Genomic DNA, 19,360 nt, shown 5'->3' on the forward strand with positions numbered 1-19,360 from the left:
CGACCCCCGCCTTCTCGCATTTCCGTTGCGTGTTTGTCTTTTTCTGTTTATATTCGCATTTCCTTTAAGCTCCAAGCTCCAAGCTGGAGGCTGCTTCAGCACGTATGGCGGCGAGGGACCGATTCGGTTCTTTCGCTGACCCGTCGCTATCACCACTTCAACGAGCTATACGTAGGTCTCCCTCAGGAATAATCGGCGATTCTATTAGCTGACTCGCCACTTGACAGACAATGCCTGCGAACCGACAAACTACGAACCGAATCTCGCATTGAACCTCGAAGTCGCAGATTTGATAAATCAGAAGAAAGGCAATGCGTGAGTGGGGCATTCCTCCACGGTCGACCGATTTAATGATATTCACTACTCGGAAGCTGACATTTGCGTTCTTTTCAGACCCCGCGAAGCTGCCATTGCGATTGTCCATTTGATCAATTCCCGAAATCAGAATGTCTCTCTCCTGGCTTTGGCGGTGCGTACTTCGTTCCCCCGGCCTGCTCTAGGCTTCAGTGAATGTACCGCACTGTCAGTATCTAATGTACATAGCTCCTCGATATATGCGTGAAAAACTGCGGATATCCCTTCCATCTTCAAATCAGCACAAAGGAATTTCTCAATGAGCTGGTCCGACGGTTCCCCGAACGGCCACCCATCCGGCCATCACGGGTACAGCATCGGATACTCGAATCGATTGAAGAATGGCGGCAAACAATATGCCAAACTTCGCGATACAAGGAAGATCTAGGGTTTATTAGGGATATGCATCGTCTGTTACTGTATAAGGGGTATAATTTTCCGGAAGTGAGGCATGAGGATGCGGCGGTTTTGAATCCGAGTGATGTCAGCATTTCTCTCTTGAACCGATAATGGTACCAGGCTTACTGACAATGAGTAGAATCTCCGGTCAGCGGAAGAAATGGAGGAAGAGGAGAGAGCGGCGCAATCGGCAAAACTTCAGGAACTCATTCGACGAGGCACGCCGCAGGATCTACAGGAAGCGAATCGTCTGATGAAGGTCATGGCTGGATACGACACACGGAATAAGACTGACTACCGGGCTAAGGCTGCCGAGGAAGTTTCCTACATCCAACAGAAGGCTAAGATATTGGAGGAGATGTTGCAGAGCATTCAGCCAGGTGATACCATTTCTGCCGGGGATGTATTCGAGGTATGGCATTAGAGCGAAGCGTGTAAGCGCATGACTAATTGTGTCTAGGAACTGGCCAATGCATTGCAAAGTGCGCACCCAAAGATTCAAAAGATGTGCGAGGAAGAGTCGGAGGATACAGAGGCAGTTGAGAAACTCAAGCAGATTAACGATAGTATTCAACGGACTATAGAGCGATACAAATTGGTCAAAAATGGCGACTTTGAAGGTGCTGCCAGGATACCCAAGGGGACACTGGGAACAACGACCGGAGTTGGAAAGAATGCCAACAATGAGCTGTCGTTGATTGATTTTGATCCCGAGGAATCGGCCCCCTCGAATGGGCAGGAACAAGCTGCCACAAACTCCTTGGAGGACGATCTGCTTGGATTGTCTTTTGCAGATAGATCTACTCCTGGTCCTGTCAATCTGGGTTTTGGTATGTATTCCCTCAAGGATGTATGTGTGGTTATGCTAACAGTATGTAGATGCCCCCATTGCAGCGCCCTCCAACGTTCCATCGGTGCCTGCTCAGGGAGCTGCCAGCGGCTTCCAGAGAAACTACGACATTCTCTCATCTCTTTCAGGATCTCGGCCAACTTCTCAATCATCTACACCGGCACCAGTTGTACCGCAAGCATCAAAGCCAACTTCTCCTCCCCCACCTGTCGATCCATTCGCTTCTTTGATTTCCGCAAGCTCAAGATCAGCATCTCCAATGATCTCCAATCAGAAACCTTCATCATCCTCGGCTCTCGTAGACCTAATGGGCGGCGGCTCACCATCAAAAACTGCTGGTGGAATAGCCACCCCCCCAGCCGACGATGAGTGGAGTTTCACTTCAGCGCTACCGACCGAAAGTGCATTACCAACGACAAACCGCGTGCGCGTCCTGGATTCTCTTCTGGCCGTCGATTTCGAGGCTCGAAGGAAACCAGGCGAACCTCGGACGATTCAAATCATGGCTTTGTTTTCGAACAAGAGTAGCCAGCCTTTGACCGAACTTCACTTTCAAGTTGCCGTTGAGCGAGTAAGGCCGTCTTTTCTCTTGCCCATAACGAATGTATCATACTAAACAGTCATATAGGCATATCATCTAAAACTCAACCCCCAAACCGGCAGAGACATCTCCCCCCTCCAGTCTGTCGGCGTCAAGCAAGAAATGCAGATTGAGAATGTGGACGCTGGCAAAGGTAACTCCATCAAGATTCGCTTCAAAGTGTCGTATCGACTCGGCGGACAGGCCAAGGAGGAACAGGGTATGGTGCCGCCATTAGGTATTTCGTGATGTAAGTAGGTACCATAACTATCAAAATCGATTGTTTTGTTGGTCCATCCTGTTTTTATCAATCATTCCAGCCTACTTTTTGGATCTGATTTGGTTTGACTGTTGGGTTGTTTTAATTTGATATCAATGTCAATACGAAAGGATTCTTTCTGTTTCATTTTCTGTTTTTGATCACGGGCTTGTTTCGATGCTTACGAGGCAATTGCATAGCTGCTTGATTTTGAGATGAAGTATATACCTTTTCTTCTAGATCTAGTGCTCATATGAGAAAAGTCAGTGTCGTCTATTCGTGAAACTTGTCAGTACGAGCCCTAACGCATTCCCACGCTCCCAATAACTTTTTTTCCCCATTACATATCAACTCTATGACTAAGTGCCATTTTAAAAATCCGAATTTGTCTCTACTTCTTTGATAAAGGTTGTCTATACATTGCCACCAGATAGCCCTAAACTCCGATAATAGTTCGATCAACTCCAGATGTCTCCCATGCATGTCTTCCCTCGCAACCACTACCCAATGCGGAAGGCACGGAATCCGTTTTCCGAACAAACTCGTCTTACCTTCCTGTAGAAGAAGACATGACTAGAATAGGATAATTGACCTCGGTACGAGGTAGATACTGGGGCACAAGGAGGAGCGGAACATTCCGTAAACAACCACTACGTGAAGAAGTATGATTCGAGGCATTGGGTTCTAAACGATTTTGAGGTCCAATTACACGCACTCAGATTTTATGTCAGACTTCCTATATACGCGCGTACGAGTGGAGGTGACATACGTACCCCCTTTGTATAGATAAGTTGTTAGAGCCAAGACATTAGAAGTCTATACGTGTAGGGCTGGATATCAATCCAGTTGTGTAAGCCAAGATGGCCAAGGATGGCCGTTGCATGATCTCTTGCTTCTCCCCTGGGCGGGCATGAGATGATTTGCCACCGTTAGATATCCCCGCTAGTGCTCGGTAAAGCGAAGATCCAGTAGGTAGGGGATAGATGGGGTGGATGGCACGTAGACGGTGACTCCGGAAGGGGTCAGTGCTGGGATTGTGCGAGGCATCTCCGATAATCACGATCAGATAAAAAGAACTGTAATGGGCCTTCCTATCTTGGATGCATGGCGGCGTAGACGGTGACTCCGTAGACGGTGGCTCCGTAATGTGTTCAGTGCGACGAATGTGCGAGGTTTCTCCGATGATCAAGATCAGGGAAAAAAGAATTGCAAAGCAGCTTCCCATCTTGGAAGGATGACTAAACCCCTGTGCCTGCTATACGGCTAAGGCTCCATACGTGGTCGCAAGTTGTGGCTATGTACGTATATAGTCGTGGAAGTGCTGTTCCGTAACCCGCTCAGCCACAGAAAGGGTAAGACAATTAGAGGAATTTTGAGTCAGAAAGAGACAAATTGAGAAACTCCCGTTCGTCCCTCCCGACTCGGTTATTCATTAGTTTCGATAGTCGGGGAAATGGAATCATTATCCGCGATCCCGCAAACTACGAGGACGGACTATGGGTCCGTCTGGCTCGGGTTCTGATATTTGAGATTTTGGTATTGTCATCCGTTGAAACATGAAGCTTTCCCTTCTATACCTGTCAAGGGGAAAGATTACAGAGAGCACTAAATGCTGACAAGCACAGCGCTACATATGTCGAGAAGCAGTAATTGTTTCCTATTCGCTATGATATTTTCACGCATCGGCCACGGCCGACGCTCTTGGTCTGTGCAATGGAAGTGATTACCAGACTTCCAAGGGACGCATCTCTGGGTCGTTGGTCACTGCGCACCCAAAAGATCAGAATGGGCTTAGTTAGTGGCTAGCATGATAACTCATCAGCCAAGTAAAAGCGGAGAGAATATTTTGCTCAGGTAGTGGCGAAAGTTATTTCGCCATGCACTGTGTGCAGTCTCATAGTCCAGGGTCTGTGTGTGGCCAAGTTCCTCTTGCAACAAGAGGAATTCGTCTTACATGATCGAAGCCGATGGTTGGATGAGATGGCTGAAAATCCGGGGAAGCGGCCAGAAGAGTCTGAGGATCGGCCTCGGACGTGCTCGGACTTGTGTTGTGATTAGATGTTTATATTAGAATCTTTAAGTGTCAACACAGTCACAATATGGTGACACGATACAGGTAGATTCGAGGCTTCTTAGCTGTAGAAGGCTTTGAACCTTGAAGGTGAGGCTGAAAGTCAATTAACGTGCTGCAATAGATAGGAGAATGGGTAGCGTCGGCTGCGACGACCAGACTTGCAATGGAGGCTTCTCTCATCTCTGGAAGCAAACACCGACCAGCTCGGCAGAGTAAACTCTGGTGCCGAAGCACCACCGCAGCGATGTGAAGCGTTGCTGAATATCATCCTCTGGTTGAGCTGCACTGTTGGCAGACGGGTCCAATGAATGAGGCAATTGGTCCTACCATTTGCAGCCAGATTCCAATTCCAAATACATATCCAATAGTTTAGCAGTACTCCTATTGACAAACAGAGAGACTTTGTTAACTTAGTCAGAGCTTCGTCTCAAAGCGTGCAGTCCATTCTCGGGACAGAGCATCCGGAGTCCACGATCGTACGTGCTGTAGCAGAGCATTGTTGCAACTTACCCCTGCAGTAGATCGTGAAAGCACTTTTCCAGCCAGTCTGTTGGAGTGAATCTATTGTTCTAGACGGGCCTGGCCGTGAACGTCAAGTGACGATGTGTGGGCATCTTGGGCAACTGCTAAGAACAGCGACTCGATAAAGCCCGAGCTAGCCCCGTCGCGGCTTAGTGGGCTGCAGCACAGACATTCATGAGGTCTGTGGGTGCATGCCAAGATGCATTAGCACCCAGACAGGTCTGCACGCTTGCCTCAGGCCTTCAAACCTTAACCACGGTAGAGCCAATCAGAGGCTCGGCAGCGGTTATCGGTGGTCTGAGCGCGGTCCGAGTGCTGCGCTAGCATGCAACTAGACCTAATGCGGGGAGGCTTGGCTCGTATCTGCCACGCACTAGACTAGATTAGGCCGCTGAGCGGGGGTCGAGCCTGGGCGTCAATCGTCGCATCTTCCGTAGAATCCGCAGCATCCGTACCGTGGATGCTTTGTATACAGCCTACAGCCTGCACCCTGCACCCTACAGCCTGCGACTCTACCAGTAGCACGCCACAATCACGAGATGCTACTACTGTACACCCAAGTATATATACTGCAAGGCAGTCACTCTGGACTCTACATAACTTTCTGCGGAACATTGACAGGATGTTCTTCTCGGGAAGACCACCAGATAAATTCCTGTAATGTTTCGACATTTGAATAGAAAACAGACTTACCGTATTCTGCAACTCCACGCCCTGTATACCAAGTCTATGGCGGTGTCCCATGGAAACTAAAGCGGGTAACCATCGCTCGGCTCGTTGGTTGGTAGCCTATAGCCAAGGTTGCCTATACAATCAATCCGTATCGTGCCACCGTGCTAGAGATACCGCTACAGGACTAGTAGCACTCGGAGGGTAAAGTTCTTGCACGCCATGGGTTGGTTGGCAGTGGATTGGCAGCTAGGCAGTCCTATCGAACAGGCAGGTGCCAGTTAACTGACAGCTGCCCGCCAGCCCCGCTGTTGCCTTTTATTGCCTTTGGTGGCCCTTCGATTGCCTCTGGGGACTCGATGTTGCCTCTGAGTCCGTTGACTGCCCGCAGCTCGTAAGGTTCTCGACCACAGCCAGTACCGTACAATCCAGCAGGACCCTTGTGTTCCGTACTATCTCCAGATCAGCTCCCCTCTCGATTGCATGCTCTCAATTACCCCGTCTTCTGGTTCTGGCTGCGCTGCCCCTCTCTATATCTACTGTCCGAGCGCTCCATTCCAATCTCTAAATATTCAGTATACCAGAGAGAAAATCTGTTCTTATATTTTCATTGATTCATACGTACCTTTTCGCCTTCATATCTACTACACTCTGCCTTTCTTCACATTGAATACCTTCATCATCCATTAAGATTACACTATGGGGTCTCTAGGTGATTTGGACCTTGATGCCAGTCCTGTGCAGCGGTCTAAAGAAGAAAACCAGGAACGGTAGGAGACCAGCCTCTTTTTTCGGATGAAACTCGATACTGATTTGCGCAGTGCATTCGTAGCCGCCTCTCGGCGCAAAGATCGCAGCCTCGATGCACGACTCGAATCGGCAAATCGAGCCTCTATGCTCCACAAGAAGCGTACTGGCAAGGCTCTCCACATCACCAAGGAGATAGTTGAGAAAGAAGCCATGTACGAGGAAGTAGATGAGCGTTATCAAGAGAAACGCCTCACACTCCTCAAAGCTCACACTACTCAATTGGAAGCTCAGTTCCATCGCCATCTCATGGCTACGATGGCTATGAGCAGACAGCAGCAACAGCAGCAACAAGCCCGTATCTCCCCCACTGGTGGCATCCAGAAGATGCGCACCTCCTCAGTCGGCTCAGCTGTGAGCTATTTTGAACAACAAAACCATAGCATGAACAGCCAGGCCGAGACTCCCGTCTCACCAACCGCAACCTCATCTACTGTACCAAGTCCGACGAGTCCCGTGTTTGATATGTACGGTGTCTCTTCCTCTGCCTCGTCTGACACTTCGTCATTCGCACAGACACCGTCTAGCGGCTGTTATGGGCCGACACCCATGACATGTCCTCAATACATTGACACTGGCTTGATGTCACCATCTGTCAGCCCCAGAAACAGCACGTATCAGCAGTGCATGAACCCAATGCAAACTATGCATATGAGGTCCGCCTCTATGGCCCAAGGCGCTACTCCACGTGCTGTTCCATATCCCCGACAGCGTTTTGCGTCGTATCCAGATGCATTTGCGCTTCAGGCAACACAAATGGTCACACCAATCCAGACTGTCGCAACCGTCAATTATCGAGCAAGCTCCGAGCCATCTAGCGAGCTCTCGACTACTCCAGCAGCGACTGTCCCAGTCATGACAACCATGCGGGAGAACAACGGTCTCTTACCCAGCCCTGCTCTATCGCCACCGTCAATGACTGCGAACTCCTCTCAAAGCAACACCTGTGGCGATAACACACAGTTCTCAGCACAAGTAGCACCGCCTGTGCAGGTCCAATTTAATGATACAGATCTCTTCAAGCAACAGCCCTTGCTAGGATCACCCGAAAACCCAGATCCAGACTACAACGAGTTTTTGAACTTTGCAACTAACATGGAAGACCAATGGCAATTTCCCATGGGCAACACTCCCTTTGAGGAATTTATGAATCTGGAAACATTGGACTACGAGTTGACTCAGTCTGGAATATATAGGTAGTCTATCTATCTAGACAGACCATCTTTTTATTTTATGCTATGTCTTATTATGATATGAGAAACGTGTCAGATTTTGCTTTCTGATACCTGCATTCCCTTTTTACTCTCGTTTTTTCAAAGGCAATGTCGGCGATTTGACCTAATGGTACCCAGATACTTGCTCATTGATTTATTCTTTGGATCTCGGCGAGGCGCTTTGGAAAGGTTATTATACAAACTTACTAATAATCTTATTACTATTGTCTGGATTTGCGGGATTTTTTCTTTGCGTTTTCCCGAACCTTGTTCCTTTTTTCTGGAAATCTTTCGCCGTTTTTCTTCAATGTTCTACCACTGTACATTTTTTGGGTCAAATTTGACAATTTTGATGTGTAAATATGGAAGAGGCTCCGAGGGGGAAAAAAATTGTGAAAAAAGGTTAACTTTTGTCTGTTTTTTCTTCCTATCATTGTATCGTACGTGGTTGCGTGCTTGTAAAGTGCTTGGGTCGAGCAACTACAGAACGAAGGTTGACCCGAGAGTGTAGGTACATTTTGATAGAATCCAACGCATGATTGCGTGACGTTCGGGACAGTCACCACTGATTCTCATTTTCCTTTTCATTTTCTCTAACTAATTAGAGATATGACATGAGGATCTTGGTTGAATATGGTAGGTGACATTTGATTTTACTTTACTCAGCCTCGAATAGGGATAAATGATGTAACACAACTCTATTCGTTATTGTTCTGAGTCAGTACAATCGTGCCGGAAGTAGTAGTCGACAATCTAATGTCGTACAAGCTGCATGTCGAGGTGGGATCTAGATCTCGACCTGTGCAACCCGCGATTAGTTAGGCATTTTCTCAACCGCCTAACTCATTGCCTGAGGCATACAACCCCTCCTTCAACCTGCAAGATTTCTTTGCGTCAATAAACTTTTTTGACAAAGCAAAATCAGAACGCTACAGTTACAACGTTTAAGATAAAACCTTGAAGCGATCGAATGTCGTTTAAGAGCGGCAAAGTGGGGCCAGTGATCTGATTGAATCTGCAGCCCTAAGAACGGGGTGATCGATCACCATCGTCTCCACTTTACGTTCCACTACTACCACGACCAATGCTAATATGTACACGTCCGTCCACTTACTGCGACAGGAAAAGTAATCCCCTACTTTGTACATACAACAACAACGACGCGATGCAATTATGGAAGACGCAAAGAAGGGTCGAACCCTACCTGAAAAGCTTAACCAGAGGAGGCCGGATACTCAGAGCCATGGGAGGTTAGACTCTCAGTCCGTGCTTAGAGATTTCTGATTCTATTCGTTCAGCTGGGAAGTTACTAATGGGGTTAGCAGGTACATTTTTAGCTAGAGAAGTCGAGATCTCGGAAAAAATTATTCCGTTATCACTACGTATGTACATGCCTAGATGGGGAGGTGGTCATCTGTCTCGAAAATAATAAGAAGGGGCTAGTTAGGTAGGGCCTAATGAGGTGTACTAGACCTGATACAGATGTCTGTCCCAGGTTAATCATGCATTAGTCCTGTGTACGTCAAATTGATGCGATCCCCAGGGTCCTCGCATCTCATTATCTCATTGAAATTATATTGAAAATGTGAGCAGATTTTTTTCGCCTTTAAAACAAGCGAATGAGATCAATATACTCGTGCACGGTGCGTCTGATTGTTCTTACCATTTTTTAGTTGAGACGGTTGGAAAGAAGAGGAAGCTGGGATAGCGGAGAGATTATCCACTCCAAATCTAGGTCGCTTATCTACTGAATTCTTGGTTCGTGGTACGAATGATTCTGGTCTTCTCATTGTTCTATTATGATTGGACAGTGCGTATTTGAATACTCGTATTCAAATTGTTCTCATGACTCGGCGCTGCTATCATCCAAGTATTTTCTGATTCGCATGGCTGGTCTGCCAATCAACGAAATGCTCGTTACGAGTGTCATAACATATTCTGAAATTAAGAAACCATAGCACGCTCATGTCATCATGCCTGAAAAACGTAAATCATCTATTGTCATGCCCTAGGGTCAAACGACTCCACCCCTAAAAAGCTCACGCGCAACGTCTCCACTTCTACGCACATTCAGGCTCGAGCTGCTGCTTCGTCGACGACGATTGCGCGTCTCAGCAGGGTCGTTCGGATTCAGGCCGCTGATTGTAGCATAGCAGAATAGGATATCTGTTAGACTGACGACTCCAACTAATCGACCAGATAGACTTGCGCCTGGTAGTGCCGAAGCTGGTATGGCTGGCGATGGTGCTAGACCTGGAGTGGGACTTTGATATGCTTGGGGCGGAATCGGGTGATGAGGGTAGGTATAACTGGGAGGTGGTGCAGGGCCGCCGCCATTACCGTGATTCGAGGGTGGTGGCTGATTATTTACTGAAGGAGGATTCGGGGAGAAATAGGAGGCGGCCAAAGCTGGTGTTGGCGGTCCAGATGATGATGGCGATTGAGGATCGGTCATCCATAGACTGTGGCTGTTAGATATATTCAACAGTGATGTGTCTGACAAACTTACCGGTGAGACTTGGTAGCAACCATTTTAGCCACTGTGTGAGCCAATGTTGATGTAGGTGTCACGTAAAACACGGGAAAAGAGTCCTTGCCTTCTACCAGGCCGCGAGTCGATAGAATGACAGAGATGAAGTGAATGCATGTGTTATGTAAAAGTGGGAGAGCGGTTGATTTTGTCAATAGCTATTGATGTAAGCATTTATCCCCACTAATTCGATATAACATACAACAGACCTTAACATCAACAGTGGAAATGTTACCAACAACGTTGGCATGATTGTCCACCACAGCTAAGGAAGAAATTCCTTCATCGTTCATAAGCTGCAAAGCGTGGTACAGTGGCTTATCTCCGCTGCAATTCGTTAGAATAATTTTATACAATAGGGGTAGCAACCTACTTGATACTAATCACCTGCTGAGACCCCAGTCGCAGATCTTTCAGATGTTGCGGATAAAGCTGGTCGATAATCGGAAAACTGCGTCCATTCTCCCACAGAAACTTAACCAGCCTAGATTGACTGACGATTCCAACGACTTCGTCGCTGCCTTCCTTCAACACAACGAGACGATGCACTCCACCACCGAACTTTTCCACGGCTGTCATCAAATTTGCTGATTGCGGCAACGTCGTCAATGGCTCTCTCGGGACAAGATCTCTAATATCTTTCAAAGGTATCTTGCTTCCTTCGCGGGCCTTTTGAGCAACCTCTTGGAAGGATGTGAGTTGCGACTCGGTGGGTTTTGCCAGCCCAACCACCAACAACAAATATGCGTTCAAATCATTGTATCCAAATGTTCCAACAGCGGATTTGTCTTCGGCGGTTTCACGGACAAGAAGGACCGTAGTATCATTATCGATCAATTTCTGAGACAAACGTCAATCAACCTGCGTATGTTTATTGTCATGAGAACTAACATTTGTAGCCTCCTCAATGCCCGTGTCCACTTCCACAAACCGCAAATCTGCCGGCTTGACAAGCTCCCCGATCGAAATATGCCGCCAATCTCGGCCCAAGAACGCGGGATCTGCAGGATTACGTGCTGGCGGGTTATCAATCAAGCCCTGAATCGCAGCTTGAGTCAGCGACGGCTGTCGGCGGTTGCGCGGGGATTGCGGGGTGTTTCGAAGACTTTCGCCGAAGCTCTGTCGATGCGAAGTGTTGGGAGATGGCGATATGTGAGGGAGGCGGAGTGGAGGTTGCTGTTGTCGGGTAGTCGTAGCACTGGATGAGCGAGAATCGGTGCTGGTTCGTGGCGAGGAAATGGCAGACTCGGTCGATGAGGGAGGATCCTGCCCCGCGTGGGTAGGCTGGTCCGCCATCTCAAGTTTTCGTCAGCAGCGATAATACTTTCTTGGAAGGATATCTCTAAGGCCTGCTGTAGTACGCTAATATGTTTCCATTGACAACGAGTCGAGAGAATCCGTGATTGTTGTGTTGATGGTACGTGAGTGCCTGAGTTGTGTCACCGTCACCGTCACCGCCACAATCCTTATCATCTTACCACTGCGGGTCTTCCCGCTAGCTTCAACCCTTGGTAAACACTAAGGCTTCATATTCAATATTGCTTTTATTGTTTTCAACTCATCAATTAATTTATTTACAGCCAAACTTGCTGCTACAAGAAATCGGCTAGCATCCCCGACAGATCCCTACCGCGCTCTTTCATGGCCGGCTTTTTTGCCCTTTTCTCGGCTCCCCAGTCGTTCTCCACTGACGCCGTCTCGACCAAACTACGCTTATTTCCCTTGTGGGTATCCTTGCGCTGCATGACAACAACATCGCGATCTCTAAGCTTTTCGTGTCTCTGTCCAACAGAGAAATCAAGAATTGGTATATCGCTGGGTAGCGAGGCAGATAGGTGCCCATCCAGACGGTCTCCACGCCATTTGATCTGCCCACGACGATTTTTCGAAGAAGGTCGACCAGAAAATTGAAGTATCTTCTGGTCAAAAACGTCCTCAAGGACGTTCCAACCCTCTGATATCGCTGTCTTGATGGCGGATTCCTGTGTCATTCGATCGCACATTGCCAAAACACAGTATTCCAACGCTGGAAGCTTAGATAGGTAACGAAAGGACTGTTCAGTGAGCTCTCGTTGCTGGTACAGTCTTATTACTTGAAGGTGCTTGAAAGCACCAGTTGTTTTGGCAAGTTCACTCCATGTTCTCAGGATACGGTCGTTCAGAGACGCGACTTCATGATCTTGCAGTTCGAGTAGATGCGAAGAAGTATTCACTTCCAGCGAAACAAGATTAGTCACATCAGCAAGTTCGACCAGCTCGGGCACCCGAGCAAACTCGGTCCAGATATTCAACCTAGTAGCCCAACTATCACTCGAGCTCTTAATCAGACTTATATACCCGCTCAGAGAATATCGAGGATGCCCAACCCGAGAGTCACAATGTTGCGAAAGATGTCGAAACTCAACAGGATAAGCAGCGCAGAATATTTTCCACATATACAAAGTCCGCTTACCACTGTCACATCAATTATTACTTTACCACTAAAGATCGTAGAAATCACCTCTTACCTTCGTGTAAGATACTGCCAAAGCTCTTCGGCAATCGGCCAGGGAATATGACGAAAATGGCTCTGGTCTATGTTTCGTTGATCGCTCAAGACTTTCTTTGTGGCTAGGTGTTTCAAAGTTGATACACCGAAAGCATTTGGTTCCTCATAATCCACATCTAGGAATGGCGAATCGATCTCCCATGCAATGCTCTTGATAAAGCCCAGTGCTGTGGCCATTTTCTTCCAAGATACCTCCTGTCCCACCAGGTCTGTGGGGGTGCTCAGTTTGCGTGTCCAAAGACATTGGCTTTTCTAGTGACCGTCTAATCGTTCAGCGCATGTAGTGAAAAAATTCATGAGTCCGATTCATTGTTGAAAATCGAGAAGTGTTCGTGATGGTTTCGCGGTGTTTGTTTGTTTTTTCCGCCTGAAAAGACCGGTGTCAACACGTGATGAGCCCTAACCCTATATCGACTGGCGACGACATAGGGTTGTATCTTGTATCGAAGTATTTTCTGTATTAAAGCGTATAGCTTAGTACACAGACAAGTTAAATTTTTTGTAGAGAAAGAGCGGAGGCTGTTAACATGGACATATGAACTAACCTTAGGATGCTTGGGGGATGAGAAAATGCCACTACAGAAAGTTCGACAATGTTTCTAAGTAAATTTGCTGTCGAGGCAAGCGAATGAGAAGTAAGAAAAGGACAAAAAGAAAAAGAAAGAATAATAAAGTAAACTGGGAGATGATAGAAGGTTCAAGACAAACAAATTCTCATTTGCAAATAATACTTAGTCCCCGGCAAGAACAGCAAGTATGATTAGCACATGCAGGACATGGACTACTGGTAAAGCTGACAGTATTGATTGCTGTTTCTGCTGTATCATAATCACAAATAAGCACTTCGATGACTCCAGGCGTGTTCACGCCGTTAGCCTAGGGTATCTTGCCAAAAGTGACATCGGGTGCCAGTTTACTACCATCAGGGTTGGGGTTGGTGTCGTAGCCATCATATGCACTCTCGATAAGTGCAGTGTAGCTGAGAACCCCCACTGGTCTGCAGTCGAGCTCAGGGATGTAATGCCAAGAAGTGCACTGAACAGCTGGATCAGTTTCATATATTGTTCGAATTCGTGATTAGACTCAAACTCCTGACACTTATTTGTAACCACCAGCCAAAATGCCTTTTCTGGCCCTAAAATGCTGTATCTTTAATTCTCTACATCGCTATCAGAAATGCCTTGATAGAGAGTACTGACGGGACCGAAAGGATTTCTCGTGTCATCCTGCTTGTCCGACATGATAATCACAGGCTGATGGTAATATCGAGGTCGAGCTAATGGCGTCCGTTACATCGTCCGAGACTGATCCCCAGATATCATCCCAGATTTTGCTCAACTTGTCAGTCACATGCTCACTTGCCTTGAGGCCAGCGCAAAAGTTGATGTGTCAGCGTCTTGCGGCAGACCGTTGTAGTAACTGATAGCCCCCGACAACGCATCGTCGGTATAACCGTTTGACCACTGCTCAATCCAATCCACATTATATCACCAAACTACATACTATGTTCCACATATTCCCTATAGAGTAGCAATTACTAAATGCTCCGATGATTGCTTGAATACTGGTAGGAACTGACATAAACAGTCTACTTCAGTTTACTCGGCATTTCTTCTCGGATCAGTTCTACATTGAAGTCTGCGCTTTTCTGACTTTATGCAGTGCTTTAATGTCTCACAGAAATTTTGATTCTTCGTTTATTGTTATATTCAAGATAACATAAAGCTCCAGTCCAAGTGTGGAGATCGACCTGTGGGATAAAGTGCATTGTTTGACATAGCGCATCCATGCCAGACATAAAGATCATAGTCTGTCTTCATTCAGAAACCACCTACTATGCTAAGGGTCTAATCCGTAGAGCCAATTCAATGAACATCACATTTTCCAAAGTGGGGGCATTGCCAAAGCCAAAACAAATATCTCAATATAGCCATATGCTTCTTCCTTTCTTCAGAGCCAAGGAAGTTTCGGGTATGGAAAGTATACACACTGTCTTTTTGGTTTATAGCTCAAAGCATGACCTTCGGATTATGTGGCCAGGAATAGCTTCTTTGTTTGTCTCGTATCTTGCTACATGCTCATATGAGGCATCTTTGGATCTCCAAATGTTCAATCGAAACAAAGAAACCAGCCACCACTGACGGACGAAGCACAGAGAAAAGATTACTTGTGGCACATTACTTTTACTAACAATAGATGGGATCGTCAAGGACTTCTTCATAGATTTAATATGCTCCACGCTCGCTGTTGGGTTTATTTCCTAGCAACGGTGCGCTCTTTCACAGCGTTGCAAAACCCTCCGACATTTTACTTCCTGGTGTCGACAGATTACAACACTTAAACTATTTGCAGCCGATTCAATATTGAACTCGGTCAATCTCCAGTTCCCATGTTGACGAAATATAATCAGCCGGAAAGACCTCAGCTTACCACCCAGGCTTCATCGAGAACACCCAAAGCGTTGATTAAGGGATTCTCCATGGTGAAGATGGATTCCTTGAACAAGGAAATAGACCGGCCGGTGAGGAAGAAGTCGCCCTTGCCGCCACTCATACCAGATCCCAGAACAAGCTCTACGAGCGAGCCCATATTTAGCGATGAAAACTATCAGCAAGTGAGTTCAGCCAAACCTCAAGGATACATGGTTTCATGCTGACTCTGGTATGGTGATCAAGAGAAGTGAAGCAAATCCTGAGTTCCCTCTTTGCTCTTACTCCAAGTTTAAGATAGATGAACATAGACATAAGACTTCCGATGAATCCTGTCTACAAATACGACATAAAGCGACCATAACGAATTTTCCATTTGACCATCCCGTCGACTTTCAACTAAAAAACTCATATCCGAAGGACAACGCGGGTGAAATTAAAGATGAGGCTGAACAAGTATCTCCTTCAATTTATTCAGATCGACGGTCTCTACGTACAAACAATCATTATGATGAGAACGAACATGAACATCAGGACTCGCACCAAGACGAATATCAGCTACAGCCCCGACGCTTCGACCCAACACCATACTTGGCCAACAACGATCACAATCTACATGAATGCCCATTTTACACCAACGAAGTCTCCAATCTCAGACTTCAAGTCATAGAACTAGAATTTATCAACGCAACCCTTGAGAACAAAGTGCACAAGTACCGAGAAGAAATCCGACTTTTCAAACAAGACATCAAAGGGTATAAACTCGATGGCAGAAAATCCGCAGATCTGCTCATGGAAAAGGAGAATGAGATTGAGACGTTACATCGGAAGATTGTACAACTGCTTAATCAGGATTCTTTGTCTTTGCCGCCGCGGTCGACGCCGAGTCCAACGAAGGATGGAAGTTATAAACGATATGGGCATATAGCAGATTCTTCGGTTAAACGCCGTGATTTTGCACGGAACATGGGTGCGCAACGGAATTCTGATAAAAGGGTGGATCAGGTTGGTCGAGCTGAGACGGATAACAATCCTCAGTGGTGGATGTAGTCGTTCTTGAATGGGATATTCCAAAAGCGTCGAGAGGGATAGAGATATCAAGCAATCGGCATATGACGAGATAATACCGTCAAGACCTTTTCAAACCAAGCAAAGCGGCCCACGAAGAAGACGTGACTGATATCGTCTCTCTCCGCAGCAACAACGAAGCGGAAAAGTTGCGATTGTGTTGACTGTTTTCATGGTTACGGTGAAGCTGGTTATATTCATGGTGATGGTATTGTATGCCATGGTAATATGTTGTTGTTGTTTCTTCTATCTCGTAAGAGTGTGAATCCATATCCTCATCTGTTGTATCAAAAGCGCAGTCGCTATACCATCCTTTCCTACATCGCGGACAGGTTTCGGACTCATGTGAAGGCCAGTTGTGTGTGAAAGAATGCCCATTCCAGACGGATAGATACGGATTAGGCTTAAAATAATCTGGTTGAATAAGTGTAATATCGTCCGATGATTGTCTTTGCCATCGAAAACCGGACGATGAAGTTCGTGCTTTGGGTAGAGCCGAGAGGGGGGCAGAGATGGCCATTCGGTGCGTCACGGTGATTAAATTGAAATTGAATCAAAGTCGGATCAAAATTTTGCTTATCAAATTCAATTTAAAATGTATTGATATAATATTATTGATGGTCTAATATTTTAATATCTGCACAACTAGGGTGCTGGCCTCTTATGCCTAGCAAGCCAACATGTAACCCTAACTCAGGGGAATTCTTCCCCTTCATTTCCTTTGCAGTCATGGGATTGGAATACAGTATCCTGCGTTCAAAAATAATATAGCTAACCTTATCAGCTCACTCGTATATTAAGAGCAGTTATGGGGAGAAGTGAGCCTGGGAAGGACTAAGAGTCGAGGAAGGAGGTGTCCGCGCGTAAAATCAAGTGAACACAGGGACGTCTCCCTTTCCACCCTTTCCACCTTGCAACACTACGCACACTCCATGATCATCAATTGAAGACCCCAGAATTTCTTCATACCAGAGCCCCTGGTCGGAGAACCTGGCCGAAAATCGCGATATGATTTGTTACGCTCATATCCTTGAAGCTTCCGGCGTCCAAACATCTATCAGTACCCCTGACCCACACGACTGATCGTGCATCTCCTGGTAAGAGCCTCACCTGCTACCTCACGTGAATCAAACCCCCAGATATTTTATTTTATACAATATTCATGTTGATTCATACAGTCATCTGGAATGGAGAGCGAATTTATGTATGCCATGAGGTGTGGTAACGTGCTGGTGGCGTGGCTCATGTGATCATATCATCTCGTGGCATTGCAGCAGTTCCGAACGTTCTTCTTAGGTAAGGCTAAAAATTTTATTTCTAGCATTTTGTAGACCTGATATGATCGGTTGACTTAGCACAAGCGTGTAAATTATTTGATCCGGACTATAGAAATACGTCTGCGTTCGCAGGCAGTCAGAGCGTGGAGAACATGGCTCAAAGCCCTCCTACACGTTGTTCCAGCATATGGGAACTCAAAGTTCCATGAGAGAATAACGATAATTTACGTTCTAAGTTTATCTTACCTCGACAGATTGTATGCCCAGTATGACAGATATACAAACATCTAGTCAGACACTACGTGAGGTCTATAGGGGTCAATCTCATCCGGTCGAAAAAGAGTCCTCTCGAAAACATATCCGACGAATCCTGAGATTTATAGGTCTTCAAAACAAGATTATTAGTGTACAGCCAGTTCAATCAGGCCGTCATATTGTGTGGCTCTTTGACAACATAGCATACCAACCCATACACCGATTTCATAACGGACAGACATGGGAAGCCGAGATAGTGGCCTGCGTCTTTAGCCGCGAACGCCGCAATATTAGTCAGTTCGTTGCAAGAATCGCTGACTTTATCGGGCTCGATGGGGCATTTGGAGAGGATCCTATTATTCGTCGTCGTATAATCCAGCGTTTGCGATCTTTGCTATATGTCGTCGCCCCCAATCGTACTTTGCCAGTCAACATGCCTTTGTACGATGGGAGAGTTCGAAGATATCATCTGGGTCCTACGAATGAGCATGGAGTTATCACACAGACCGTTTCTCTACCACAAAGCCATATGGCAGACAGGAGTGTGATCACATCTGAATTGTCAGGGTCGAATGGACAGGTGTGCATGCAAACGAGATTCGCCATTCCGCATGGTTGGCTGTTGATATCCGATATCGATGACTCCATCAAGATCACTTTGACTTCAGAGGCTGCCGGCATATTGCGTACAACATTTGTGACAGACCCCGAGCCAATACTAGGCATGCCGGAGCTATATGAGTTTATAGACAGAGAATTGGATCCAACATGGATGTATCTGTCAGCATCGCCATACAATCTGTACACATTTCTGCGTAGTTTCCTGCACTCGTTTTATCCTCCTGGTACTTTGCTATTACGGCAAGCTACCTGGAAAGATCTTCGAGAGTTTGTCAGATCCTACAATACCGGAACTCGAACGTACAAAATGCAGCAAATCGACAAGATTCACAGTTGGCTTCCAGCTCGGAGAGTCATCTGTGTTGGTGACTCGACTCAGAGTGACCCGGAGGTATATGCAGAAATGTATAAAAAACATGAAGGCTGGATTAAAGCTATCTTCATCCGCAAAGTGACCGATATACCACATATGGCGAAGAAGAACTCATCGTTGAGGTTTCAGAAGGCGTTTGCGGGTGTTCCGCATGGTATTTGGAGGATATTTGAGCATCCAAGTGAATTGTACGAGTCTATTGCGAGACTCAGCTTTGAGTTGCCGACTGTTCGATCTTGACATTGGCGTGTCGCGAATATCTCAGTATCCTGTTATCTTATATATTGTCCACCGGAGTTCATTTCCGAGATGTTATACAGCTATATCAAGCCTACAATGTCCGCCGGGCAGCGGAATACAAAAAATCAGGGTGGCTTTTTGTTTTCATTACCATGTTTTACAAATCTTATGTACAATATCTCTCTTCTAGGGTATTTAGGGCTGCGTTTTACCGAATCGATATGTTCATCGTATAGTTGTGGTGAGACGCTGTGCATCATCCAAACGTCAGGCAGGACATAAGTCACTCAG

General features: G+C 46.4%; 4 protein-coding genes across 4 annotated transcripts; 2 read left to right on the forward strand and 2 right to left on the reverse strand.

The window, feature by feature from the left end:
• Positions 1-104: 104 nt before the first annotated feature.
• On the forward strand, positions 105-7,714 carry BHQ10_000197 (uncharacterized protein; the record flags this gene model as incomplete). Its single annotated transcript, XM_040874063.1, has 10 exons — positions 105-171; positions 228-315; positions 394-469; positions 544-837; positions 893-1,165; positions 1,214-1,583; positions 1,633-2,174; positions 2,232-2,421; positions 6,420-6,477; positions 6,529-7,714. The coding sequence occupies 10 exons, from the start codon at positions 105-107 to the stop codon at positions 7,712-7,714; spliced, it is 3,144 nt and encodes a 1,047-aa protein (XP_040728702.1).
• Positions 7,715-9,742: 2,028 nt separating this feature from the next.
• Positions 9,743-11,554, reverse strand: BHQ10_000198 (uncharacterized protein; the record flags this gene model as incomplete). Its single annotated transcript, XM_040874074.1, has 5 exons — positions 9,743-10,190; positions 10,238-10,416; positions 10,468-10,585; positions 10,632-11,098; positions 11,150-11,554. The coding sequence occupies 5 exons, from the start codon at positions 11,552-11,554 to the stop codon at positions 9,743-9,745; spliced, it is 1,617 nt and encodes a 538-aa protein (XP_040728703.1).
• Positions 11,555-11,850: 296 nt separating this feature from the next.
• Positions 11,851-15,395, reverse strand: BHQ10_000199 (uncharacterized protein; the record flags this gene model as incomplete). Its single annotated transcript, XM_040874085.1, has 3 exons — positions 11,851-12,712; positions 12,766-13,058; positions 15,237-15,395. The coding sequence occupies 3 exons, from the start codon at positions 15,393-15,395 to the stop codon at positions 11,851-11,853; spliced, it is 1,314 nt and encodes a 437-aa protein (XP_040728704.1).
• A 2,873-nt stretch (positions 15,396-18,268) lies between these two features.
• BHQ10_000200 (uncharacterized protein) lies at positions 18,269-19,069 on the forward strand (the record flags this gene model as incomplete). The annotated part of the gene is made up of 1 exon (XM_040874098.1): positions 18,269-19,069. One exon carries the CDS (start codon positions 18,269-18,271, stop codon positions 19,067-19,069), a length of 801 nt encoding a protein of 266 aa, XP_040728705.1.
• Between the last annotated feature and the right edge of the window lie 291 nt (positions 19,070-19,360).

This window comes from Talaromyces amestolkiae, assembly GCF_001896365.1.
Source record: "Talaromyces amestolkiae strain CIB chromosome Unknown scaffold1.1, whole genome shotgun sequence".
Lineage (NCBI taxonomy): Eukaryota > Fungi > Ascomycota > Eurotiomycetes > Eurotiales > Trichocomaceae > Talaromyces > Talaromyces amestolkiae.